This window comes from Dasypus novemcinctus, chromosome 9, assembly GCF_030445035.2.
Source record: "Dasypus novemcinctus isolate mDasNov1 chromosome 9, mDasNov1.1.hap2, whole genome shotgun sequence".
Taxonomy (NCBI): domain Eukaryota; kingdom Metazoa; phylum Chordata; class Mammalia; order Cingulata; family Dasypodidae; genus Dasypus; species Dasypus novemcinctus.
Window position 1 is genome coordinate 84,980,248 of NC_080681.1, and position 24,574 is coordinate 85,004,821.

General features: G+C 48.5%; 1 protein-coding gene across 6 annotated transcripts in view; it reads right to left on the minus strand.

Moving 5' to 3' along the window:
* SLC5A9 (solute carrier family 5 member 9) overlaps positions 1 to 23,763 on the minus strand; it is a 55,123-nt gene extending 31,360 nt beyond the window's left edge. For 2 of the 6 annotated variants that reach the window (XM_071217461.1, XM_004458491.4), the window contains exons 1-12: positions 23,418 to 23,763; positions 14,921 to 15,140; positions 12,858 to 12,929; positions 12,172 to 12,276; positions 11,678 to 11,842; positions 7,008 to 7,113; positions 6,094 to 6,174; positions 5,598 to 5,803; positions 5,297 to 5,432; positions 4,696 to 4,803; positions 2,624 to 2,774; positions 667 to 835 (exon numbers count right to left, since the gene is read on the minus strand). In XM_071217461.1, coding sequence (XP_071073562.1) covers positions 667 to 835; positions 2,624 to 2,774; positions 4,696 to 4,803; positions 5,297 to 5,432; positions 5,598 to 5,803; positions 6,094 to 6,174; positions 7,008 to 7,113; positions 11,678 to 11,842; positions 12,172 to 12,276; positions 12,858 to 12,929; positions 14,921 to 15,082 — 1,461 coding nt within the window. In that variant the 5' untranslated portion in view covers positions 15,083 to 15,140; positions 23,418 to 23,763. Of the gene's footprint in view, positions 1 to 666; positions 836 to 2,623; positions 2,775 to 4,695; positions 4,804 to 5,296; positions 5,433 to 5,597; positions 5,804 to 6,093; positions 6,175 to 7,007; positions 7,114 to 11,677; positions 11,843 to 12,171; positions 12,277 to 12,857; positions 12,930 to 13,790; positions 13,987 to 14,920; positions 15,141 to 23,417 lie in introns of those variants that run through there. The other 4 variants (XM_071217462.1, XM_071217460.1, XM_071217459.1 and 1 more) reach the window with 4 other exon arrangements.
* Between the last annotated feature and the right edge of the window lie 811 nt (positions 23,764 to 24,574).

A 24,574-nucleotide genomic window follows, 5' to 3' on the forward strand; every position in this document is an offset into this window, starting at 1 on the left:
GGGTTTGTCTTTTCTAGGCTATCCTGGAGAGTAACCAAGCATAAAGTCCTGGTACCTCTAGCTTCCTCCCAGGCTTCTTGTCAACTTTTACCAGTTATATGAATGATGCATGTGCAGGTGCCCCTATACTTGCATACTTTGCCTTTATGGTAGAAGTTGTTTTTATTTTGTCTACATGTAGAATCTTACAGTGGTAGAGATGGAATGGACCCTATACTTCTTCCAGTTTGTCTTGGGCTTTCAAACACACTGTTCCACATGTCTGGCATGCTCCTCCCTCTCCCATTAATCCTTCAAGTCTCAGATCAGATGTCATTTTATCTAGGAAGGCTTCCCTGACCCCTTCCTGGACCGCCCATAGGTTAAGTTCTTCTGCTATTTACTCTCAGAGCTATCATACTTTGTTATTATTGCTTATTTGATCATCTTTCTTTCCACACTGGCCCAGTGATGGCAGGCCTGTGTTAAACCTGTAAACCTCTTATTGGATCTGGTAAGAGTTTGTTGAGTGAATGAATGCATTTAGACCTGATGCTATGGATTTGGAGGCGAAATCTAGAGGGGGCATTTGGTTTGCCCAAGGTCACATGGACCAAGTTATTGACACACGAGGTCTCCTGACCCTCTGCTCTATTGGGAGAGAGACAGGTATGATGCTGCACTCACAGGTTCTGTGACCCTCTTGCAGAAAATGGCCAGGAGGAAGAGGGCGGTGATAGGTGGTGCCAGGTAGCTGGTGACAGACTGGATGTAGTCGAAGAGCTGCCCGCTGTTGGAGTTTTGGATGATGGGGATCCAGAGGATGCTGATGACAACCAGGAACACCACAAATACTCTGCCGGGGAGGACACAGGGCACTGTGAGGAGAGCTCGGTTGGCGTGACATGGGAGTGGGAGGAGGAGCAAAGGCGATGCCCATGACACCGGGAGAGGAAAGGGAGAGGAAATGTGCAGTCACTGAATCGGAGAATGTTGGAAGGTGGGAATACCAAATATTCCAGATACTAGAATATTAAAATTTCGGAATAGTGGAATTCTAAAATCCAAGAAACCCAGAGAACTAAAGCCTCAATTTTTTAAACTGAAAGACACAGAGGTCATGTCCACCTGCTATTCAGTGGAAGAACCCATTCAGTCCACCCTGCCCTCCTCACCTCAGTGAGTGGCCACTGATCTCTGCTAGGAATGCCTTTTCTCCTTGATCACGTCCAAACCCTTCTCCAGCTTGACTGCAGCTTCCAGAGACTTTCCTTCCTCTAGGTTCCTCCAGCTCTGACTCTTTGTCCCTCATTTTAGCATTGAACTCAGGGTGGGGACTCTACCTTATCCAGCTCCCTACTGATTCCCAACTGATTCTAGTTCAGGCCTAAGCCTCCGGAGAGCTCAATATGTATGTTTTTGCAGCTGTGTGAACAAACTGATAGACACCCCTCCGGGATGCGTTGAGTGCAGTAATTCATATGGCCAGGAGATGGTGCCCAAATCCCACTGATTGATGAAAGAAGTGGCAGCAAAACTCGGCAGCTCAAGGCAAAGAAATAAAGGAACACTTCTTTTGTCAGGTCTCTACAACACCAATCAGCTTCTCTTATCTCCCTGTCCCTGCCGTCCCTCAGGCTCCATTAGAGCAGTAGTCACCCATGTGGCCTCCCTCCCCTTTCTCTTTGTGCAGTCTTTCCTGTACCAGGTCCTCATGCAGTCTCTGGGCATAAGGTTGGGGACCCACAGACAGGCAGTACGAATTCACTAGGAAGACAGAGGTAGAAGGCATCCTGGTGAAAGGAACAGGAAGTGCAAAGGCAGAGAGCTGTAACAGAACAAGATGTCTGAACTCATCCACCAAGCAGGGATAATAAGCACTTTAGTCCAGAAACCTGAGGTACAGCACCTTAAATCACAAGTACAGATTTCAGGGAGAGCCCATGGACCCTTTATGAGCTACAAACCCCAAGTCTATGGAGAAAAAGAAAAATTAGCCACCAAGTTATACTCAAAAGCATCAAATTGATTTCCTACAAAGATAAAGATAAAAATTCTCAATGGCTTTGCATCGTTTGGAGACAAGCTTTCTATGAATATCTCCACCGATGCAAGCACTTCAGTGCACCATCCATGTTTCTGCCTTTCTCTTTAGAATGGGAGCACCCTGAGAGCAGGACCATTTGACACCCGCCCCCCCTTGCGTCTCAGCATGGAGGATGCTCAGGGTGAGTCCGATGGATTAAATTCATAGCATGTGAATTGTCCTGGGACAACAACCAAGGTTGGTCTGAAAGACGTTGAGAGTGAGCTGCTTGCTAGCTTTTCCCACTTATGCAGCACATCCTTCATTTCTTAAGTGCTTTTTCATCTTCTCTCCTTTACCCTGGTGACCAATTCCAAGAAGTTAAACAGGCAGAATAGTGATTTTTTTTTTCTTGCTGCTTTTCTGGAGGGGAAAGAGTGGCCCAGAGTTGCAGAGGGATTTACTCGAGGTCACACAGAAAATCAGTAAAAGACCCCAGCTGCCCTGACTGCTAGCCCCAACCACATCTCCTCCAGGGTAGCCCAGGACTGGCAGGAGAGGGATTTGGGGGACACTGCCTACAGGGAGGGGGCATCCCAGGAAGATGGGTCCACACACCTGCCCACCACCATCAGCTCCTGCTCTGTGGCCTTCCTGCGGAAGTGCTGCCAGACGTCGATGGCAAAAAGGGTGCCGCTGCTGTTGAAGATGGACGTGAGTGAGCTCATGAGGGCGGCCATGATCACAGCAATCATCAGGCCCCGCAGACCTGGGGAGAGACGAGGTTTGTGTAGACAGCTGGCTCATTAAGGCCGGCGCTCTCAGGAACCATGGAGGCTGCAGCATCCAGCAAAGTCAGGAGCCTGGGGATGGGGTGGGATGGGGAAGTCATGGGATAAGGAATCCAGGTGTCCAATAGAACTGAAACCAGAGGCCCAGATTCTGGCCAAACTCTGCCTCTGCCTTGCCTTGTGGCCTTGGGTGAGTCACCTGCCCTCCCTGAGCCTTGGTTTCCTCACTTATACTAGTAAGTTTTGTAAGCCTACGTGATCTTTAAGGTTCTCTGCTGCTTTGACATCTCAGTCTGTGTTTCACAATTCTTAGACACTTTTGGTTAGTGGATCCCCATTGTGTGTGTGGGGGGGGTAATAATTGTGTGTTTTTCTACCTTCTTCATTGACACTGTGGTGCCAGGATAAAGCATGGGCTGGGAAGCAGAAGACCTGGGTTTATTTCCTGGCTCCACAACTAACTAGCTGTATGATCTTGCCTTTCCAGGACTGTTTTCCACTTGTTACGAGAAAAAGTGAGACTCACCGGTCTCTGAAGTCTCAATGACTCTAATGACCAAGCTTTTAGAAATGAAACTGCTCAGTCCTGGGGAGATGAGTTTCAATTCTGGTTCCAGCTTACTCCTCTTTCTCTCCAGATCTACCTGTTACACCACATCCTGGATGTCTCCCTGGAAAACTCACAGGCGCCTCAGACTCAGGTTTTCCCAATCTTAGGACATCATCTTCCTTCGGTTGCCCTTTTTGGTTAATGTCTTTTTAGTCCCCATACCAGATACCTCAACATTATCTTAGAGCCCTTCTCAGGTCTCCCCCTCCCCCTTCCACGAGTCGGTCCCTCTGAAGTTGCTCTGCACTACTAGGACGGCTACCGAACTCCACTATTTCTTTGCTACCTTTCTCATTCTAAAAGAGGGCAGGAATAACCCTACTCATCAATTTCCCTACACAAACCTTTTTCTTCCTGTGTCCCAGTCTTAAAATTATTGTAAACCTACTTTCTAAAGCCTGAGATCTGGGAGTCATCTAATTCCTTTGTCTTTCTTCAAATATAGTCATCAAATATAGTCTGCCAGGTCTCACAAAGAACTTTTAAATCCTTTCCTTCTATCGTTTCTCCACAAACTGGGTTCAAGCCACTACTGACAACTTGTCTCCTGCCTGTTTCCCTGCCTCCGCCTAAGCCTTCCTCCGGCACCGTGAGCCTTCTAAAGCTCACATGTGCGCATGCACTCTCTGGGGTGAAACCCCAGTGACTCCCCACTGCTCTCAGAGTGAAGGCTCCGCTGCCTGGCAAGGCTTGGCCATGACCTCCTCTCTAGGGAAGCTTGACGTCATTCCACCCTTGCCTCTGAGTCCACATGAGCTGCTTTCAGTTCTGAGTTCATACTCTCGCTCAGCCTTGGGCCTCTACACACACAGCTTCTCCTCCCAGGAGTGATAGTGCCCACTTCCCTCCTGCTTTGTCTGCTAAGATACTCCCTGGGTCTCAGCAAAGTTCCTTCCTCTGGAAAATTTTCCCTAACATTCCCCCAGGCTAGGCCAGGGGCCTCCTTAGGGCTCTGCTAGCCCCCACTATGTTGCCATGTTCTCATAGTATAGCGTGCCATTTGTGAATCTGTGCACACATGGGGACTGCCTGAGGCCTGAGGGCAGGGGTCTGTCTTTGTCTCTGCATCTCCAGGACATGGAGAAGAAGGTGCCTTACGAATACCCATAAAAACGGTGGTATACATACACACATGTGTGTGGGCACATGCAGGTGTTTGTGTGCTGGTGGGAGTGCAGTGGTGAATATTTTTCTTCTCTCCTCCCATTCATTCTTGGTATCCTAAGCAGTGGGGATTAAAAGAGGCTGAAAGGTAGGAAAGGAGGGTGTGGGGAGAGATGAAGCCTCACCAGTGGGCATGAGAGTCATGACCAGCTTGGGGTAGGCAATGTTGGAACATCCCACTCGGGTCCCACAGATTCTTTGGCATACATCAGGGTCCACACAGCCCACTTCATCTGCAGAAGAAGAGATGGAAGTTAGAGCTGTATGATCTTGGGCCTTCTCTGGTTGGCCTGATATTTGCTTTCTGACACTACAGGAAAGCATCCACTGATGATCCTGGCAGGAACATGTTACTAGTGGGTGAAGGGGCAGATGGGTGTCTGGTACTAGGATTATGTTGTCTTTGGAAAATTTCTTGCCCCAAACACTACTCTGCAACCTAACATATTCCTTTGTCTATTAGGCCTTATATATCTTAATAAAAGGCAAGAGCGCTTTAATTGGTCTTTCCTATACCAAGGGGAAGAATTTTTTAATGGCATTCAGATACAAATTTCTCCTATGGAAATACTTAAATGCTTAAACTACAAGGCCTAAAATATTTGCTATCTGTTCTTAATAGAAAATATTTTCTGGTGCCTGCTCTAGTTCAGTATTGCCCTGGAGCATCTCTGGAAGCCCCTCACAAACCCTGCATCCCAGGCCCAAAGAGAGACTAGCCCTTACCTGGGTACAGAGCCCTGCTGATCATGCCAGGCATAACGATAAAGAACATGGGGAGGATCTTCAGATAGCCCCCCAGCACAGAGCCTCCCTTGGCATGGGACAGACTCCTGGCAGAGAGAGACCTCTGCACGATGACCTGAAACGGCAGCAGTGGAGGCCCGTCACTAGGTCACTGTTCACGACTATGATCCTGTACCAGTCCCCGAGTGAACCCCAAACCTCCAGGCAGCCAGGTGCCTGGTTTCCTGCAGGAAGCCACCCTACTCTGTGGAGTTAGACCAAGCCTTGCTCGGGGCATTACCTGGTCTGTGCACCAGCACCATGTGGCCAGCACCGAAAGCCCAAAAATAAGGCCTGGCCAAGGGATGTCCCCGCTCACTGGGTCCCGGAGCATGTGGAAGGCGTCCGGCCGAGGGAGGTGACAGGTGGTGTTGGGGACTGTGGCATTAGGGATGGCCTGCCTGTATCGCAGCTCCAGGCCTGGGTACCAGCCCACCTCCTGAAAGCCTGTGGAGGGAAGAGTGAAGAGTCCTGAGACCCAAGAGCCTATCCTTGGCCCATGCCAGCTCCTAGCCCCACACAGGGACCCCAGGCTTGGTACTGGTATGGGACATGGGGATGGTAGAGGGAGATAGGACCTTAGTTTGGAATAAAGAGAGTCCTACTCTTGGGAAGTCCCATCCAGCAGTGATCTCTCTGCTCTGGGAAGTTCCAGACAAGCCATGGAGATGACAGGCAAAGGCAGGTCCTAGAGGAATATAGGGTGAGGGTAGAAGTGTATTTAGGCTCTTCCTTACCCAGAAACATGAGGACCAGGGCTCCCCCCACCATGATCACCGTCTGCAGAGCATCTGTGTAGATCACGGCCGTGAGGCCCCCTGGGGACCCAAGGACAAGGCTCATCAGTCAGCATCAACAGGGGCTTTCTCTCTGGGTGCCCGCCCTGTGCTTGGCCACACTGAGGAGACCAGAGAAGACACAGAGCTTCCTTAGGTGGGGGGCTTTCCCAGCATGCATTGTTCCCCTCGGGCCCACCCTGGCAGATTGGAGTCACAGTAAAATGTACTAGGTCTAGCTTTTTTTCTTCCTGTCAGCCTCTGACCATGGCTGTCATGCCATATCTATCTATCTGTCTATCTATCTATCCATCCATCTATCTATCTATCTATCATCTATCCCAAATCCACTGTGCCATTAACTCCACTAGGAAAACTTTCTCCTTTCCCCTACTGATGTCCATCTAAACTTCTTCTCATCTTTCAAGGCCAACTTTAGTCATCAGTAACCCTGAGCCCGTCTCCCAGCATGTCCAGGCACTGGTGAGGTGCTTTGGAGGTGACAGGAGAAGACAGGTTTGTGGCTTTTACCTGGAGCAGCTCACAGCACAGTTAATAGTCCCAGATCCCTTTCAGTCTCTTTCAGTCTTGCTCTACTTTTTCCTGTTGTACCCCTTCCATTTTCTCCTTTCCTCAGTTATACCATGTCTTTCAGTCTTTTCCTGTGTTCTTCTCTTATTCTCATCTCTGTTTCTACCCCTCTTTTTCTCAGTCTCTTCCTGTTCTCATTCTCTGTCTCTGTGCCCTCACTCTGTGTCTCCTTCAGTCTGTCTCTCTGTCCTTGCCAATCAGTAAGCTTCCCTCCCTACCACTCCCTGTCTCCTTTCTCTGCTCCTCAGCCCCTGCGCCCCACTGTGGCTTCCCCTCGGCCCTACCTGCAATGGTATAGATGGCTGTCACCACCAACAGGACCACCGTGGAGAGGTAAAGGTTCCAGCCCAAGGCCATCTGGATGAAGAGGGCTCCAGAGAAGATGTCAGTCTGCAGAGAACCAGGACCCAGAACCCAGGTCACCGAGGCCCCAGGTGTGGCTGCCATCGGTGTGTCACCTATACTGGTGCCAACAATCCTCATAACAGAAGATGAGTCTTAAATGCCATGCTAAGGAGAAAGGGCTTTCAGACATTGAGGAGATTTTAAAGCAGGAAGAAGGAAGAAGAGATGTGATGTGGGGGCATTTTTGGGACTTTGAGTTGTCCTAAATGATATTGCAGGGTCAGATGCTGGACTTTATATATCCTGGCATAACCTACTGTATGTCCTGGAGGAGAGTGTAAACTACAGGGTAAACTATTATCTATGTGGTGCAGCAGTGCTCCAAAATGTGTTCACCGAGTGCAATGAATGTGCCTCAATGATGGAGGAGGTTGTTGGTGTGGAAGGAATGGAGTGGGGGGGTATACAGGAACCTCTTATATTTTTTAATGTAATTTTTGTGTGTGTGATGTATGTATCTTCAAAAAAATAAAATTTATAAAAATGATGGGGTAGAGGGTGGGGAGTGGGGTATATGGGAACCCCTTATGTGTTTTACGTTTCTTTTTATGTTTTTTAATGTAACATTCTTTGTGCTCTATTAACTTTAATTTTAAAAAGTGTAAAATAAATAAAGCAGAGGAGTACCACATAACGATTCATAATTGAGAAAAATTTAATCTGGTAGCACCAGTAAGGTAAGACTGTGGGTCGTGAAGGAGGTGGTGAAGTTACAAAATGGAGGACTGAGAAAGTGAAGGGGAAGCTGAGGTTGGAGGAGAATAAGTCATTTGGGAGAAGAGAATAGGAACCCAGAGGGTCCCTGACAGAGCAGTGCCCCCACCCCCACCTCCCAACTACACTCAGCTGCTAGGTGGGCCCACAATTGACCTAATGCAGCAGGAACCCTGGTGTAGATACGTGTGGGTTCTGGATAATCCACATCTTTCAGTTTATTAGAGGACCTGGGGCTATATCCTTTGCCTAAACTGACTGAGGAGTGTTCTTAAACACTGGTAGAACATTTTGCTAAAACATATACCATGCAATGGGATGGCTTTAACCACAGGAATTTATTTGCTTATGGTTTTGAGACTAGGAGAAGACCAAAAGTTAGTCATCAGCCAAGCAGAAGACTGTGGCATTCTCACAGAAGACTGTGGCATTCTGGGGCTGGCTGCCAGCAATCCTTGGTCCTTGGCTTTTCTGTCACATGACAATGCACATGTCAGCATCTTCTCCTTTCTCTTTTGGCTTCTGACTACTCCCAATGGCTTCTTTTCCATGTCCAATTTCCTTTGCTTATAAGGACTTCAGCCTTAAGGATTATAGCCCACTCTCATTCAGTTTGGACACACTGTAACTAATAACATCTTCAAGGTCCTATTTACAAGTGGATTCACACCCACAGGATCAGGGACTGGGACCAGAGTATGCCTCTTGTGGAGGACATGATTTGAACCCGAGCAGTTGTATTCTGGACCCCAAAGAAACACTATCTTCCCATACATAAAATGCATTCACTCCATCACAATATCCCAAAAACCTTAAGTCACTTTAGTAACAGTGCTGAATACGAAATCTCATCAAAATCAGTTACGGGCATGATCTGTTCAAGCAAAATTACTCTCTCTGATGGACCTGTGACTGTCCAAAATACAATGGTGGGACAGGCATAGTATAAATATTTCTATTCCAGAGGGGAAAAATTGGAAGGAAAACAGGTCCCCAAAAAGTCTGAAACCCAGCGGACAAACTCCATTAGATCTCAAAGTCTGAGAACCATCTGTGGCCTGATGATTTGTCCTCTGGGCCTGATGGGGCAGTAGCTCCAACCTCCCCCCTTCTAAGTATTTGCCCAATGGCCATGCTTTCCCAGAGCAATGAGATGGTGGCCCTCTACCTGAACAATGGGGAGCAAGGCCTGTCCCCTCCAAGTGCCAGGACACGTGGCCTGCCCCTTCAAGCACTGGGGTGGACATAACTTTTCTATATACATGGGTGGGCTACCTCTCTTGGCCATAGATCCTTCTAGTTCAGACATCAGCTTCCATGAGTCTGCCTTTGAAGTCATTCTTCCTTTAATTTATCCCTTCTTTGTCCCTTTCTGGCATTGCTTCTGTTCATTCAAAGTTGATGTGAAGCTCCAGGGGGTCCAAACCATTAGACAATAGAACTTTCCACGGATCCTTCCTGGTCCACTACATTTCTAATCCTGACTTACGCTGAAACAGCTAACTGGATCCACATCCAGACACACCTTCTTTAGCAAAGGGTTATTTAGTCAAACCCTCGCATGGAGTCCTGTTGTGTGGGTCCCCATCTCCTGAGAGCTCAGGGAGATCCTGATAGAACCGCTACTGGCTCTGATCTCAGAGCACACTATAGGGATGGGGCCAGAATTTTCCAGACCATCAATTTCTGGTTTCTTCATGCTTAAGAATTCAGTTCCCAGCTTATACGTTTCCTCTCACATTTCACTATATGTTGCAAGGAAAAACCAGGCTGCACTTCCCATACTTGGCTTGGAAATCTCAGCTAAATATCTGAGTTCATTGCTTTCAAGTTCTGCCTTCCATCCAACATCAAAACACAGTTTTTCTAAATTACCTTCCTTTTTTTAACAAAGATCATCTTTTTTCACATTTCCAATAATACAGTCTTCATTTCCTTCTAGAGTCTCATTGGAGTACTTTAAACAATATTATTTCTACTGATAGTCTCTTCAAAGCAATTGTGCTGGTTTGATTCTTTTTTGGGCTCCAGAAAATCCTGTTCTTAAAGTGAACTCATTCCTGTGTCTGTAAACCCTTTATAGATGGAAAGTTTTGATTAGCTTCAGTTAAAGGCCTTTGATGAGATTGCAGGACCCAGGATGGGTCTTAATCCTCTTACTGGAGTCCTTTATAAATGGAGGAATAAAAAAGCCACAGACATAGGGGAAAAGATGCAGAGACAGAGAGAGGTCCTGGAGACTGGAGGCTGGAATCAGCAGAGCCCAGAAGCATGGAAGGAGGCCCCTGAGAGTCTGAGAGAGAAGACTTATGGAGAGCAAAAAGCTGAAGCCCAAGGTCTAGAGGAGAGGAGAGAGAGGAGCAGATGCCACCGTGTGCCTAGATACCCACAGCTGAGCTCGTAAGGAAAATGAGCCTATAGGAGAAGGCAGAGACCGGCAGAGCTGTCATTGGTCTTGCCACATGACAAGAGTCCAGAATCACCAGCAGTCACTCTTTGGTGAGACAGCATTCTAAAGATGCCTCGATTTGGACATTTTCACAACCTCAGAACTGTAAGCTTTTAATCTAATAAATTCCCATTGTAAAGCCAACCCATTTTTGGCATATTACTACCAGCAGTCTTTAGCAAATTAAAACAGCAATCTAGGCTTTTTCTAGTAAGTACCTCATAGTTCTTTTAGCCTCTGCTCATTAACCAATTTGCAATAATACCTTTCTGATACCAAAAACTTTCAGTTTTCTAGTAGCTAAAACAAATGTCATGAAATGGGTTAGCTTAACCACAGGAATTTATTGGCTGATGATTTTGAGGCTAGGAGAAGACCAAAAATTTAGTCATCAGCAAAGCAATGCTTTCTTCTAGAAGGCTGTGGCATTCTGGGGCTGGCTGCCAGCAATCCTTGGTCCTTGGCTTTTCTGTCACATGCAATGCATATGTCAGCATCTTCTCCTTTCTCTTATGGGTTCCATTGACTTCTGGCTACACCCTGTGGCTTCTCCTCCATGTCCCATTTCCTTTGCTTATGAGAACTTCAGCCATATTGGATTAAGGCCCACCCTCATCTGGTTTGGACACACCTTAACTAATAACATCTTCAAAGGTCTTATTTACAAAGGGGTTCACACCCATAGGACCAGGGGCTGGGACCTAAACATGCCTTTTGTGGGAAACTTGGCTAAGTCACCAGCAAGGGACCTAATTTTTTTTTCAGTCCTAGAGTTGACAACTGCCAGTATATATTTGTTGATCCCATTTCATGATTGTTTTATGAAACCATTACAGTGTCTAAAACATGACAGAATGGAAGAAGACCCAGACTACGTCAGGAGATCTGAACTTTAGTTCCAGTCACAGAGCTAGCCTTCAGTGTGGAATTGGGCAAGTCATTTGATCTGGTTAGGTTTCTTTTCTGATTTTAGGTCAAAAGAAGAACAAGTACCCTTCTATAGATAATATTATTGCAAGTAATATAGGTTGCTGAATGAAGAATCAGTTAATGGAAAGGTGAATGAATAAATGAATGAATGAAGAATGTACTCTAGATTGTGAATTCTTTGAAAGTAAGTCTTACTATTCATTCAACATATATCACTCATTTTTTATTCCTTCACTGCTGAGGTGAAGCATATCTTGAAGGTATGTGGATGGATAGCTGTATGAAGGAATGAAATCATCCATCCATCCTTCCCTTCATCCATTCATCCATCCATCTTTCCATCCAATCCATGATTGTCAGCTCCATCTCAGCCACAAGCTCATGATAATACATTTAGCAGTTCTTTAATCAGCATTTTCAGAGAGACAAGATGGCAAAATTGGAGTGGGCACTCACTGATATTTTAGTGAAGATGTAGAGGATGAGTGACAGGACAGACATGTACACCTGGATCCTCTGGCCCCCAAATCGCTTCTTCAGGTACTGAGGCATTGTGACCACACCAGTTGCGATATACACAGGGACAAAGATCCAGCCGAGGGCCAGGAGTAGCCAGGTTGCCTGGGAGAGTGGAGAGAAGGCATCCAGGTATGACAGGCAGATGAAGGGGCAGCCTCCTACTCAGAGACAGGGCTGTGCTGTGGGAGAGCCCTGAGCAGGGAGGTAAGGGACCTGGGACCTGATCTCAGTCTTGGTAATAGCTGTGTGACCTCTGACTAGTCCCTCTGCTTTCTCTAGGCCTTGGTTTCCACATCTTTAAAATGGGTTCTTAGTTCACCTCCCCAAGCACCTCTGAGATTTCTCTCAGCACTAAGTCATGGGATGGGGGTGGGGTAGGGCGGGCACAGAACCCCATTATCCTTGAGCAGTCTCCAAGCCAGCTTCCTTACATTCCACTCGAAGCCACCCACAGCAAGGCCTCCAGCAGCCCCTGTCCCAGCCAGACCGATGAACAAGCCACTGCCCACATTGCTGGACATAAGAGATGCTCCGATCTGTAAGGCACAAGTGGGGATAAGGGTCATGTCAGGGTTAATCTATATCAAGCTGGAGTCAGGACCAAGGGCTTAAGAAGGAAGAGAGATCAGGACCAGGACTTAGGAAATTTGAGGTCAGAGGAAGGAGAGGAAGGGGGTTGGTACAAGGAAAAGGAGGGAAGAAATTGGCATTTATAGGGTACCTACTCTATGCCAGGCACTGCGTTAGGCACTATATAAACATCAGTGAATTTAATCTTCACGAATTTCTGGAAGGGCAGGTACTAATCTTCCCAATTTACAGAAGAAGTAACTAATGTTCAGAGTAATGAAGTCACTAGCTCCAGGTCAACCAGCGAGTAATTGGCAAAGTGGGAAAGGAAGCCCCAGTGACTGTTTATTCCAGGAGCATCTTAAGATTGCTCAGGTTGTAGAGTGGATTTGGGCTGGAGAGAAGGCGTCTAGAGTCAGGAAATCCAATGAGGAGGCTTGTTGCCTTGGTCCAGGCAAGAGATGATGAGACAAAGACTGTGGATGGTGGGATGGAGGAAAGAGATGGCAGCCCCCACCCAGGAAAGACAGGGAGGAAGTTGACTTACTGGCCACCAGCTCATGGACCTCCCTGCCAGGAAATAGCCTCCAATGGTCCCTCGGCTTGCACGAATGGATGACTGGAAAGGAAATGGTGAGAGATGAGAATTTCTTGAACCTTCTCCCAATCTCTGCCTTCCACCCCACTTCCCTGCTCCTTGGTACAGACGGTATGGGGCTGCAGAGGGTGCAATGTGTGGTCAGACAGAGCTGGCCAAATGTGCTGTTTATTCAGACGGAAGCTGTGTTTTGGGGGGAGTCATTTCCCCTCTCTAGCCTTGCTTCTTATCTCCCAGGCTGGCCTGAGGAGCAAAGGAGGTAAGTGGACTTCATAAATGGCAAAGAACTGTGTACATGTATGAGATTGTTATTATGGCACATTCCCATCCTTGCATCATTTCCTCCTGCCAAATTCGGCTTTCAGCAAACGATTTGGTGTCTTATTCTGAGGCATAAAGTGCTTCCCCTCTCCCCTCCTTCCAGAAGGACTCTCACAACTAGAGGCAGGTAGGACAGTGAGGGCAGCAGTTCTGACGGTGGAACTTTGGGCACCGGCAGTGTCAGGGGCTCCATGTGGGGGCTTCTCTTACTCTGGCCTGAAGTCAGACCACATTGCTTAGCTCCACCCAGGGCCCTGGCACTCACCCCGTCCTGCACTAGGAGGTCCAGCTATTGACCTATACGGGAAATTGAAGTGAAGATGGAAAGGAGAGTGAGGAGTGAAAGAAATTTCTCTGGGGTATGGGGGAAAGGTAGGGGGGTAGGGAAAAATAAACTTTAAACAGTTATTGAGATGCTGACACCAACAGATCTCTGATTGGGTCTGGAGAACTGAGAAATACTTCGGGGAGAGGAAGGAAAAAGGGAGAGTATAAAAAGAAGCTTCTCTTCCCTAGAGAAAATTAACTAGTCACTAGGGAGTGATAAGTGTTGGGGGACACCTGGTGCTTGTTGGAGCGAAATCAAACTTCCTCTGGGAGGCTGGAGGAGCAGGAATCATTCCATTTTACATAGGGCAGGTCTGAGGTCCAGAGAGGGGAACCACTTGGCCACAGACACAGGGGCGTTGGTGTTTTTCCGTGACAGGCCTCCTCCCAGGAGCCAGGTGATCGTCTGTTTGCCAATTGCTCTTCTCACTACGTCTGGAACAAAGGGATTATTCACTTCACCCCTACTACTAATAGATGAGAAGACCGAGGCCTAGGGAAGGATTTCTGATTTTGCTACAGCCGCGTGACCCAGGTGGGACTGGAGTCACGGCAGGGTCTAAAGGTGCTGGCATTTCTCCTGAATGCTACGGAGATAATAGGGGCCATTTATTGCCTGTCATTTTGTGCCAGGCACTGGGCCAGGTGCTTGAATGCATCACTGAATGAGCACAACAGTGCTTATTATTTTCAGTGTAGTGCTTATTATTTTCATTGTTCAGATGAGAAAACCGAGGCTCTGAGAGGCTTGGGATATTTCCAAGCCACACTACTGCTAACTGTTGGAGTTGGGATCTGAACTCAGGGCCCCTGACCCAATGTCTGTTCTCTTTCTACTGCACCAAGGCTGCTGTGAACAGTAGAGACCAGAAGGACCTTGGAATTTGCTTGGCTCCCTCCCCTTTGGGCACATTAGCCCTAATTCCTTTAGAAGGCATGACTCCTTGGCCAAGAGACTTAAGTAGTAGAGAAATGGGGTAGGGCAGTGAGGCAAGCATCCTCAGAGCTGGGGATTTGGGATGGGGAAGAGGACAGGTGTGAGGCACAAGAGCAACCAGGGATGCCTGAGGACAAAGGCAGCAGCTGCATATCCACAGAGTCAGGAGACCAGGGCTCCAGGCCCAGCCCTGCCAGTGGCTTGCTGTGTGGCCTCAGTTAAGTCACTCCCCATCTCTGGTTCTCAGTCTGCTCTCCTATAAAAGGTAAGGTTGAGGGGATGAATCTGGAAAGTCTTTCCACCTCAGACCCCTATGGATCTGTGTCCTGCCTTCCTGTTCTGCCCACCCCTGCCTGCTGTCCATGATCCAGCCAAAGATGATAGTAGCCTGCTCCTGCCTCCCCAGCCAAACTCCAGGCCTACTCACCCAAATTCCCACAGCGATGACGAAGACAAAGTAGACAACCACGACCCCAATGTCGTAGGCATGCAGGCTGACCCCAGAGCCCTGTGCTGAGCGTGGAGCTGTCTCAGGCCTGTCCCCGTGCTCTGCAACTCCAGGCCTCATTGCTGCCAGCTCCATGCTCATCTGTTAATATCAGTCACAGCAGGCTGGACTTTGAGGTGCTCCTGGCTTCATTCCTTTCCTTTAATGATTAAACAGTTCCAAGTCCTGTCAGCCGTTGGGAAACCTCTGAGCCACACTGGCACATAAAGTCCTGATCCCCCTTTTCCCTGTCACCCCATCCCCACCCCTTGCAGGACCCTCTCCCCCCACCCCCCACTGTCACAAATACACACACGTGCATGCATGCACATGCGCAAACACACGTGCACATGTAAACTCACTCATTCCCCTCCCCCCCTCTGTAAAAAGAGGAGCAGGAGAAGGAGGAGGAAGAGAGCAGAGTCTCAGAATCCCAGCTTTGGGAGGGACTTCAGAAATCAAGGTGGGGAAGTAGATGTGGCTCAAGTGATAGACCTTCCACCTACCATATGGGAGGACCCGGGTTCGATCCCTGGGGCCTTCTGGTGAAAAAGAAGAAGAGAAAGCAGGCCTGCACAGTGAGCCAGTGCCCACGTGGTGAGCCAAGTGCCCACGTAAGTGCCCGCATTGTGAGCCAGTGCCTGTGTGGTGAGCCAAGTACCTGCGTGGTAAGCTGAGTGCCCACGCAGTGAGCCAGTGCCCATGCAAGTGAGTCACACAGCAAGATGATGACACTATAAAAGAGAGACGAAGGGAGAATCAAGGTGAAGGTCAGCAGAGACCAGGAACTGAGGTGGCACAATTGACAGGAAACCTCTCTCCACATTAGGGGTCTCCAGGATCAAATCCTGGTGAATCGTAGAGGAGAAAAAATGAGAAGAGAAGACAAAAAAGAGAAATAGATACAGAAGATGACACAGCAAATGGGCACAGACAGCAAAAACAGCAGAGCAGAGAGGGTGGAGGGGAAAGGGGAGGGGGAGAGGGACGGGAAAGGGGAAAATAAATACATGGTTAAAAAAAAAGAAAAGAAATCAAGGTGTTTGAGTTACTTCTTGTGTGGAAGGGAAACTGAGCTCCAGGGAAGGAAAGCCACAAAGGGAAATAAGGAGAAGCTGGGACCAGAAGCCAGATTTCTTGACTGCCACCCCAACAATTTTCCTTATAACCCCAATGGGAAGGAGACAGAGGAAGAGACTGGAAAGAGCCTACTTTTACCCTTTCAAAGCTGTTTGTGTCCCCCATGCTAAGCTGTTTATACACTCCTACCTGCAACCCACCAAGGCATCATTTCCCCCATTTTTACAGTGCAGAAATTGAGTCCTGGGAAGAGAAAACTATTTACTCCAAGAAACAGAGCAAAGCCATCTGTGACAAAACAGACAAGAATTCACAGCTCCCAATCCCTGTTCTAAACTTCATATCCTTGTGCCCGTGACAAAGGAACTGCCTCTTCTTTTCAGGAGACCACTGGTCCTGGGAAAAATATCCGCCCCTGGATTTGAGCCGCCTGCTTCTTAGTCCCAGTGGCACCTCTGCAGTATGAAGGAATTTAGGCAGGCTGCTGTATGTCTCCCAGCTTGGGTGTCAGTGTGACCTGTGTCCTGCCGGCCTCAGTGTGGCATCACAGTGTGCATGAGCCTAGGATGCGCTCCTGAAAACCCTCTGCAAAGCCGTGAGTTTCTGTGCACTTTTGGGGTTAACGCAGAGAGACGGACAGGACCACCACCTAGCCCAGGGGCCCAGCCAGCCACAGGCTGACCCTCTCACACATTCCTCTGCTCTGGGACATCTCCACCATGTGACTCTGTCCTACAGGCACCTCCTGCACATGTGGGCCTCGGCTGAGGGTGAAGCAGCCCCAGGTAAAGGGGGCCTACTGCCCCTGCCACCGCCTCAGCATTCAGTGGACCACAGAGCTAGGTGTGGGGAAGGAGAGAGAAAGGCAGGGCCTCTTCTGCCCTGGTTCCCTGGGGCAGAACATCAGCGACAGGCCATGCTGAACCCGCAGGAGGAGGGGCGTGGCTTGCCTCGGGAGACGGGGCTGTCTGCAGCTGGGTGAGGGCTCAGCCTTGGACCCATTAGGGTTAAATGCCAGTGGGGCCAAGATGTAGGCCAAGGTCTTTAGAGAGCAAGTGCCAGCCATGCTCATATTTAAATAAAGGAAAAAAGGGTTTATCGGATAAACAAGAGGGGAGGGAAGACATCAGGGCATGCAAAGGAACAGGTGTGGTAGACGAGCTCCCTGACAGCCCTTCAGGGTGAGCTGCCTAGAGAGGCCGTGGGAGGTGCTGCGGGCGACATCCTTGGCATTGACTGGGAAGTGAGGAAGGAAAATAGGAGCTCGGGCCACCTAGAGTGCCACAGTGAGGGTTACTGGGAGCTAGGATCACTCTTCCAGGAGGGGAAGAGGAGGACAGCAGGGAGGAGAAAGCTGAGACCTGCAGTTCTCCTACCGTCCCCACTGGGAAGGGCCCCCCTAGCCCTTGGGCTTCTACTGCCTGCCTGCCCTGTGCCCCAACCACCCTCTGAGAGCTGTCTCAGGCTGAGCCCCAACCCCTACACATTTGACCTGTGCACACTTGGGCTCACAGCAGCCACTCCTCAGATGACTCACCTGTTAGCTAACCAGGCAATGTAGCAACCCGGAGCCCAGCAGCATGCCAGGAAGGAAGCAGAAAGGTCTTTGAAACAGCCAGAGAAGATATTCTAAAGCCCATGAACGAGGCCTGAAACTTTGGCTTACCAGGGAGCCCCTGTGACCCTCACTCAGGGTCTGTTTAATTTTGTTTTACATAGAAGTATAATAAGCTTCATTACTTGTTTCCCAACTCACAGGACATTAGAAACAGCAAATTAGGAGTGGAGAGGAGCTGCCAGGGGCAGGCAAGCCTGCACCATGACAGCAGTGAGAATGGCTGCTGATGGATTGACTTTGCATGGGACATCATTAAAACCAGATCAAACAGAAATGATGAAGCCAAGTCATGTCAAATTGGGACAAACAAACCTATTAAATAGGGCAGACCACCTCTCAAGCAAGGGCAAAGATTGCATGGCAGCAGAGAATTGATATGCATATTGATGACCGTGAGGAAAGATTGCAGTGTGGCCAGAATCTTCTGCTTCAAAAGGCATGGAAGATAAAATCCAGGCAGGAAGAGTTTCATTTAAAATGGCTTAACGTTTTAGATAGGTGTTGACATTCCAGGAGGAGGCCTCAATTATCCAGGAAGTTCTCTCAGACACCTCCTGAGAGCGAAGGCTTTACTTAGGCTGCCATTCTTATTACAAACATGATCGCTGACTGTGCAGCAGACACTGGGGGAGGCGCTAGGGATACAGGAGCACGTGTGGTCCTTCACAGCCTGGCAGGATGAGAATTCACCCACCCCTTCTTTTTACTCTCAGCCAAGGAGCTCAGAGGAAGGAACAAAGAAGTTCAGGTGGAAGGATGGGGAAGGGTTTATGAGGAAGTGGGGTGGTTTGAGGCAGGTCTTAAACTACAGCAGAGTAACAGATTGCTGAAGCGGAGGTTTCCACAGAGGCACCAAGATATGGTACACATAAAAACTCAAAAGTGAAGGGCAGATTTGCAGCTGAAATACTAAGAACTAGACTTACAAACCTAAAGTCTGTTTAAGGAGGACATAAAAGGATTTTTTAGACAAATTCTTGTTGTGATTCTTCAACAAACAGGGGGAAGGGTGGGGAGCTGCTTGCCCTTTGCCCCAAGTATAGTTTCCCGTGGAGGGACTTGGTCAGGGAAACCTGGAGAGCTTGATAAGTGTCCTCCTCAGTGGGGGTCGCCAAGGACCAGGGCCTGACTCAAGCATGAGCTGTGTAGAGGGCAAGAACATGCGGCTGACGTGACAGGAGGGGTGGATGGAAGTTGTTGGTTTGGGATTGGCCTGAACTCCTGGGGTTGGACAAAGAATGTGCGAACTTTCTTTGTGTGTATGGATGGACTAGATGTGGGCCACACACGTGAAACAGTGTGGGGATCTGCTTAGCTCCTGTCCAATGGGCTACCTCAGCTGAGAGACTCTGGAAGTGGCCCACTGGTTTTGGGGAGACTGTGAAAGGACTCAAGAGGCTGGCTGATTAGGGATGCAGTGCTGAGTCGTGGGTGCTGAGGAAATCCCAAGTAACCACAAATGCACCCACACGGGGCGAGTCAGCCTGCATTTAGGCCAGTTTCCACAAGCCAAAGGCATCTTAAGAGACTCCCCCTCAATAGAGTATGGATTGGAGTGGAATTCCTGGTGTTCTGCTGGGGAACTCTTGTGATTAGTAAAGGAAGACATTGTAGTAGAGATGTGGAGAGGGTGGCCACGGTGGCTGCTGATGGTAGGGAGATGGAAGAAGAGATATGGTGTGGGGCATTTTCAGGATTTGGAGATGTCCTGGGTGGTGCTGCAGGGATGGATGCTGGATGTTGTGTGTCCTGCCGTGACCCACTGGGTGGACTGGGGGAGAGTGTGGACTACAATGTGGACCACTGTCCATGTGCTGCAGGGGTGCTCCAGAACGTACTTGCGAGGTGCAGTGGATGTGCCACGATGATGGAAGAGGTTGTTGATGTGGGAGGGGTGGGCGGGGGTGGGTATGTGGGGACCTCATATTTTTTTAATGTAACATTTAAAGAAAATAAAGAAGATAGATAAATAAATAAATAAATAAAGAGAGAGAGAGACACTCCTCCTCAAGTCAGAACTTTCCTGCTCCCTGACTTCTCCTCCCTCCTCAGCACTCCTGTCCCAGGGGTCAGCAGCAGAATTTCTTAGGTGGGAAGGAGGCAAGAGAGAACATAACAAGGCAGGCAGGTCCCTCAGCCAGCCCTGGCTGGGGACTCCTAGCAGGATGAGTATCAGGGACCATTTAGTCTTGAAGGAAGGTTGAGGTGTTGGATAATATATGACCCTAAGCAGTATAATTTCTGAATAATTTTTGAATTGAGACTGTTTTCCGACCTAAGATGACAGCAGAGATTTCTATGACTTAATTATAGTCAGAAATCTCATGGGAATGTCTGAGTTTTAATCTAGGGGGAATTACCCTATTGAATAAGTTTAAAGTTTAATGGTTTAAGAAAGTTGTTTTTAGAATTATACTCCCTGAGTCCTGTTTATTTTATGTACTTATGTACTAATTCCCAGGACATCCTTACATGAAAGACCTGCTCTCTTATATTTCTGGTATCTGGAGCTTCTATGTCCTAAGGCTTTTGACACTGGACTTACCAAAGTAACTGGAAACCACAGTTCTGCTTGGAATCCTGAGGCCCGCTAATCCCATCCGCCTCTTAGCCAGTCCCTTTGGGTGGCTCACTTCTCCCATCTTCCCATCCTCATGATTCCCTGTGTTTCTCCTGCCCCTACCCAGCTTCTGGCAGCTCCTCTCCCCCTCAGCCATCTCCAGAGCCCGTGGTACACAAATGCCTCTCCATTCTGAGCTCCTCACTGGTAGATCCTCCACCCACTGTCATAGTGACCAGATTGTACCATGAGCACCCGCGTCCTCTGCAGCCATCCACACGCAGGCCCTTCCTTCTCCCACGTCCCTCAGAGATTGGGTCAGAATCCTCCTTGCCTTTCTTGCTGCTAAATTGTACTGTGTGTGATTCCTAGAAATGTCACTCTTCCCTTGCCTTCGTAGATGCTGTTTCCTCTACCACGGTCCTTCCTCGGGAGGTTTCTCCGATGTCCTAGCTGGGGAACCTCCACAACACCCATGTGTCTTCCCATCTACCTCCCTAGGTACCTATGGCTTTCTGTGCACATCCCCTACTAGATGTGAGCCTCTCAAGGACAGACACCTTGGTATCTTATTCATGTTTATGGCCCAGCGACTGGTGCCATCAGTGCTTCAGGAATGAAGGTGGAAGGTTTTCTTTAGCCGTGTTGTGGTGAGGAGGGTGGACAGCAGGCAGGAACAGAGGATATTGCTCTAGACAAGTACTCCAGGAGGAGAGAAGAAGGCAGAGGAATGTAAACAGGTATAATGTGTTCAGAACCAGCTTGTTTTGGTGTGTCTGGAGCCCAGAGCCTAGAACAGAGGGGGATGATGAAGAGTGGAGTTGGACTGGCATTTTAGAAAATCCTGCTTGGGCCAGCATTGGGGAGTGGATGAGAATTAGGAGGCAAGAGTTTTGGTGGAGAGGGACGTGGACTTGGCCCAGTGGTTAGGGCGTCTGCCTACCACATGGGAGGTCCGCGGTTCAAACCCCAGGACTCCTTGACCCGTGTGAAGCTGGCCCATGCGCAGTGCCGATGCACGCAAGGAATGCTGTGCCACGCAGGGGTGTCCCCAATTAGGGGAGCCCCACGCACAAGGAGTGCGCCCTGTAAGGAGAGCCACCCAGCGTGAAAGAAAGTGCAGCCTGCGCAGGAATAGCGCTGCACATATGGAGATGACACAACAAAAAGAGACACAGATTCTCATGCCGCTAACAACAGCAGAACCTGACAAAAAGAGCATGCAGCAAATGAACACAGAAAACAGACAACTGGGGGGCGGGGGGGGGAGGGAATAGAAATAAATAAAAAAACAAGTCTTAAAAAAAAAAGAGTTTAGGCAGAGAAGGGGACTTAGCGGAGGGGATGGAGAAGAGAGGATCCTGGCTATTTTTACTGGAAGCATGTAGACCTGTCTTGCTTCCTCTCCCCACTAGGCTCTATGCCCCAACCCTTGCACCAGGATTCAAGACTCTCCATTGTAGGGGTTCTTAACAAGTGGTCTGTGAGCTTGAATCAAATTTTAAAAAATCATTATTCTTGAGGATGTGGTGGTGCGGGTGTGATACAATTATTAAATAATACACAGTATAGTGTGTACTTAGTAATGGGCCCATGGTTTTCACCTGACTGGCAAAGGGGTCTGTGGAACAAAAAAGATTAAGAACCCCTGCTCCATTTTGAGTGACCCCACTCCTTGGTGATGCTTCCCTTCAGCTTCCAGTGCCTACAGGTACTCATTCACTTCAGAGAGCACTCCCTTCAGGGAGCCATGAGTGAAAACCAGTCTTGGATTTGTTTCAGTCCTAAAGTCTGACATTGTGATAGCTAAGGTGGAAATCGTCAGCTAAAGGAATGAAGCACTAATGGTGGAATTTCGAGCATTAGCCATCAAATGCTGATACGATAGAGTGGGCCCTCACCCCTTGGAGCCTCTGAACCCATGCCATGGAATCAGGAAGAAACCCCCTTCCTTGTTCTTGTCTGGGTATTCCTCTGTCTCCTTCCAGTACTTCTGCCCCAAGCAGACTCCTGGGCAGGTTCTATTGTATCCCTGGCTGGCCACCACCCTGAATACTTGCAAGTTCTTCCAGAAAAACCACTCTCAGCCAACCTTCCTGCTGAGAACTTCCTCTTCCAGAACCATGATAGGTAAGGAGACTAAAATTTACCAGTAGGTGCCAGACATATTGCATGGGTCTCAACACATCACAAATACGGTCTTATTGTTATATTAACCATATGAGTTGGCAGGTTCCCATGTAGCAGGTGAGGAAACTAAGGTTCATTGGAGAAGTCCATAACTGGTGGAAGTTTTGAAGTTCAAAACAACCTTGTGGATTGTTTGCGGTTGAATGCAGGCTTGGCTAAGTCTAAAAGCTGTGCTTTAACACCCTTCCCTTCTCTCCTAGCCCTGTTCTAAGGCGAGAGAGCGAGGAAGTTGTATCTCTCCTGGTGCCAAGGGCAAGAAACTGGTTCTGTTTTGTCCCTTCCAGTGGGAACTCTGAAGCAGGACACAGAGGTTGCTGGGCTGCAGCCCTGGGTTCTAGGCCCCACTCCCAGAGATCTTTTCAGTGCCGTCTCCTACTACCGGGGCCCTCACTCACACCTCCTTTCCGGGCTGCCTAAGCCCTGCGCCGTCCTCTTCTTTCACTTTAGCCCACATGCGATTTGTATTTTCATATGCCTGTGTCCTTTTCGACTCACATTCAAATTTAATTCCATTTAATTCACCCCAGTCACGCACTGAGCTTGCTCTGGCTGGGGCCAGCCGTCAGGGCTGTCCCACTGCATAACTCCAAGGGGCACCATCTCCCAACAACACCATGTCAGTGGTGCCTGCGGTGTTGTGGAGGACAGTGACGCTGCTCTCAGCACTGGGGGTAAAGAAATTAGGAGGAGGAGCTCTGCCGGAGGAGAAAACGCATCGTCTGTGCAGAGCAGGAGAGGCACTGTCTCTTCCTCGGTTCCTCCCCAGCCACTCCCATGTCCAGCTCACACAGTGATTCCCTGGGGAGACCCCACAAGGACAGGCTGGATGCTTAACTGCAGTAGGAAGGGGTGATTGTGTTGGAGCGTAGACACTCAGAAAGACGGTGACAGAGGACCATGAATGGAAAGAGAGGGAAGAGAAAATAAAGGAGAGTTACATGCTCTAGTCACTGAAAAATTATCCCTGCCAGACCCAGCCCGACCCCTACCTGTTCGGCCTGGCCTAGACAAACCTCCTGGGGCCGGTGACTCAGTGCCTGGGGCAGCAGCCGACTAGCCGCGGTGTGGGTCCGGCCTGGCCTCCGACAGCTGCTCTGACAGCTCAAGTCAAGGTTGGCGTGGATGCGTCCTGGCTCCACCCCCAGCTGAGCTGGCAGGGGTGGGCTCTGAACTCGCACTCCAGCCCATTGGGCCTTGGGTTCTGAGGGACAATTCCCAGCCTTGATCCCCAGCGGTTGTCCTGGTGGAAAGAGAACTTGTGCTGGGCTCAGAGTTCTCCAGGACTCCAGGGTGAACTGTGGAAGATGACAGCTCAGGGTAAGCTGTTTCTGTTACTGCCACTGGCGGCCCCAGCCTCACACACTTGGGCAAACCTGTTTCTCAAGTAGCAAGAAGGCAGGGCTGGCAATAGAAATGTAAGCATTGTCTGGAGCCTGGGAATAAGGTCTTGGAGAGAGGCCACATCTCATCCACAGGTGTAACTGGCACACACATACACACTTGCACAAATGATTGGTGACTTGTCTGGGAAAGGACTGGAATAACAATGAGCACACAGAATTTAGAGTCAGACAAACCCAGGTTCACTTAGGCTCCTTCCCTCTCTACCAGGGTGATGAGGGCAAAGCATTTTCCATATCCAAGTCCCATTTTTCTCTTCTGTAAAATGGAGATAACAACCAACTGACAGGTTAGAAGGATGAAATAGCGGATGTGAAAATATTTTCTTCTTTTTCCTTTTTCAGGTACTTTTATCTCATCTAATTCTACCTGCTGACTCAATTGATCCTCTAGTGTTCAGAAAGATACACAGATGAACCAGATTAGTTAAATGACATAGTCAAAGTCTCATTATTAATGAAAAAATAGAGACAAAAATGCTTATTTGTATTCATATCTCACAAAACCAAACCCCATATTCTTTTTTTATCTTTAAAATTAATATAGTACTAATACGAACTTTGCTATTGCTATAAAAACATTGCAATTTTGTTAACTATAGTCAATAAATTAGTTATAATTTACCCATGTATCACCACATTCTTAACACCCTGTAGAACATTCCTGTATTTATATTACTAGCCACATTATAATAATATATATATATTATTAACATATTATAATGAATGTAAAAAACACTATAGAT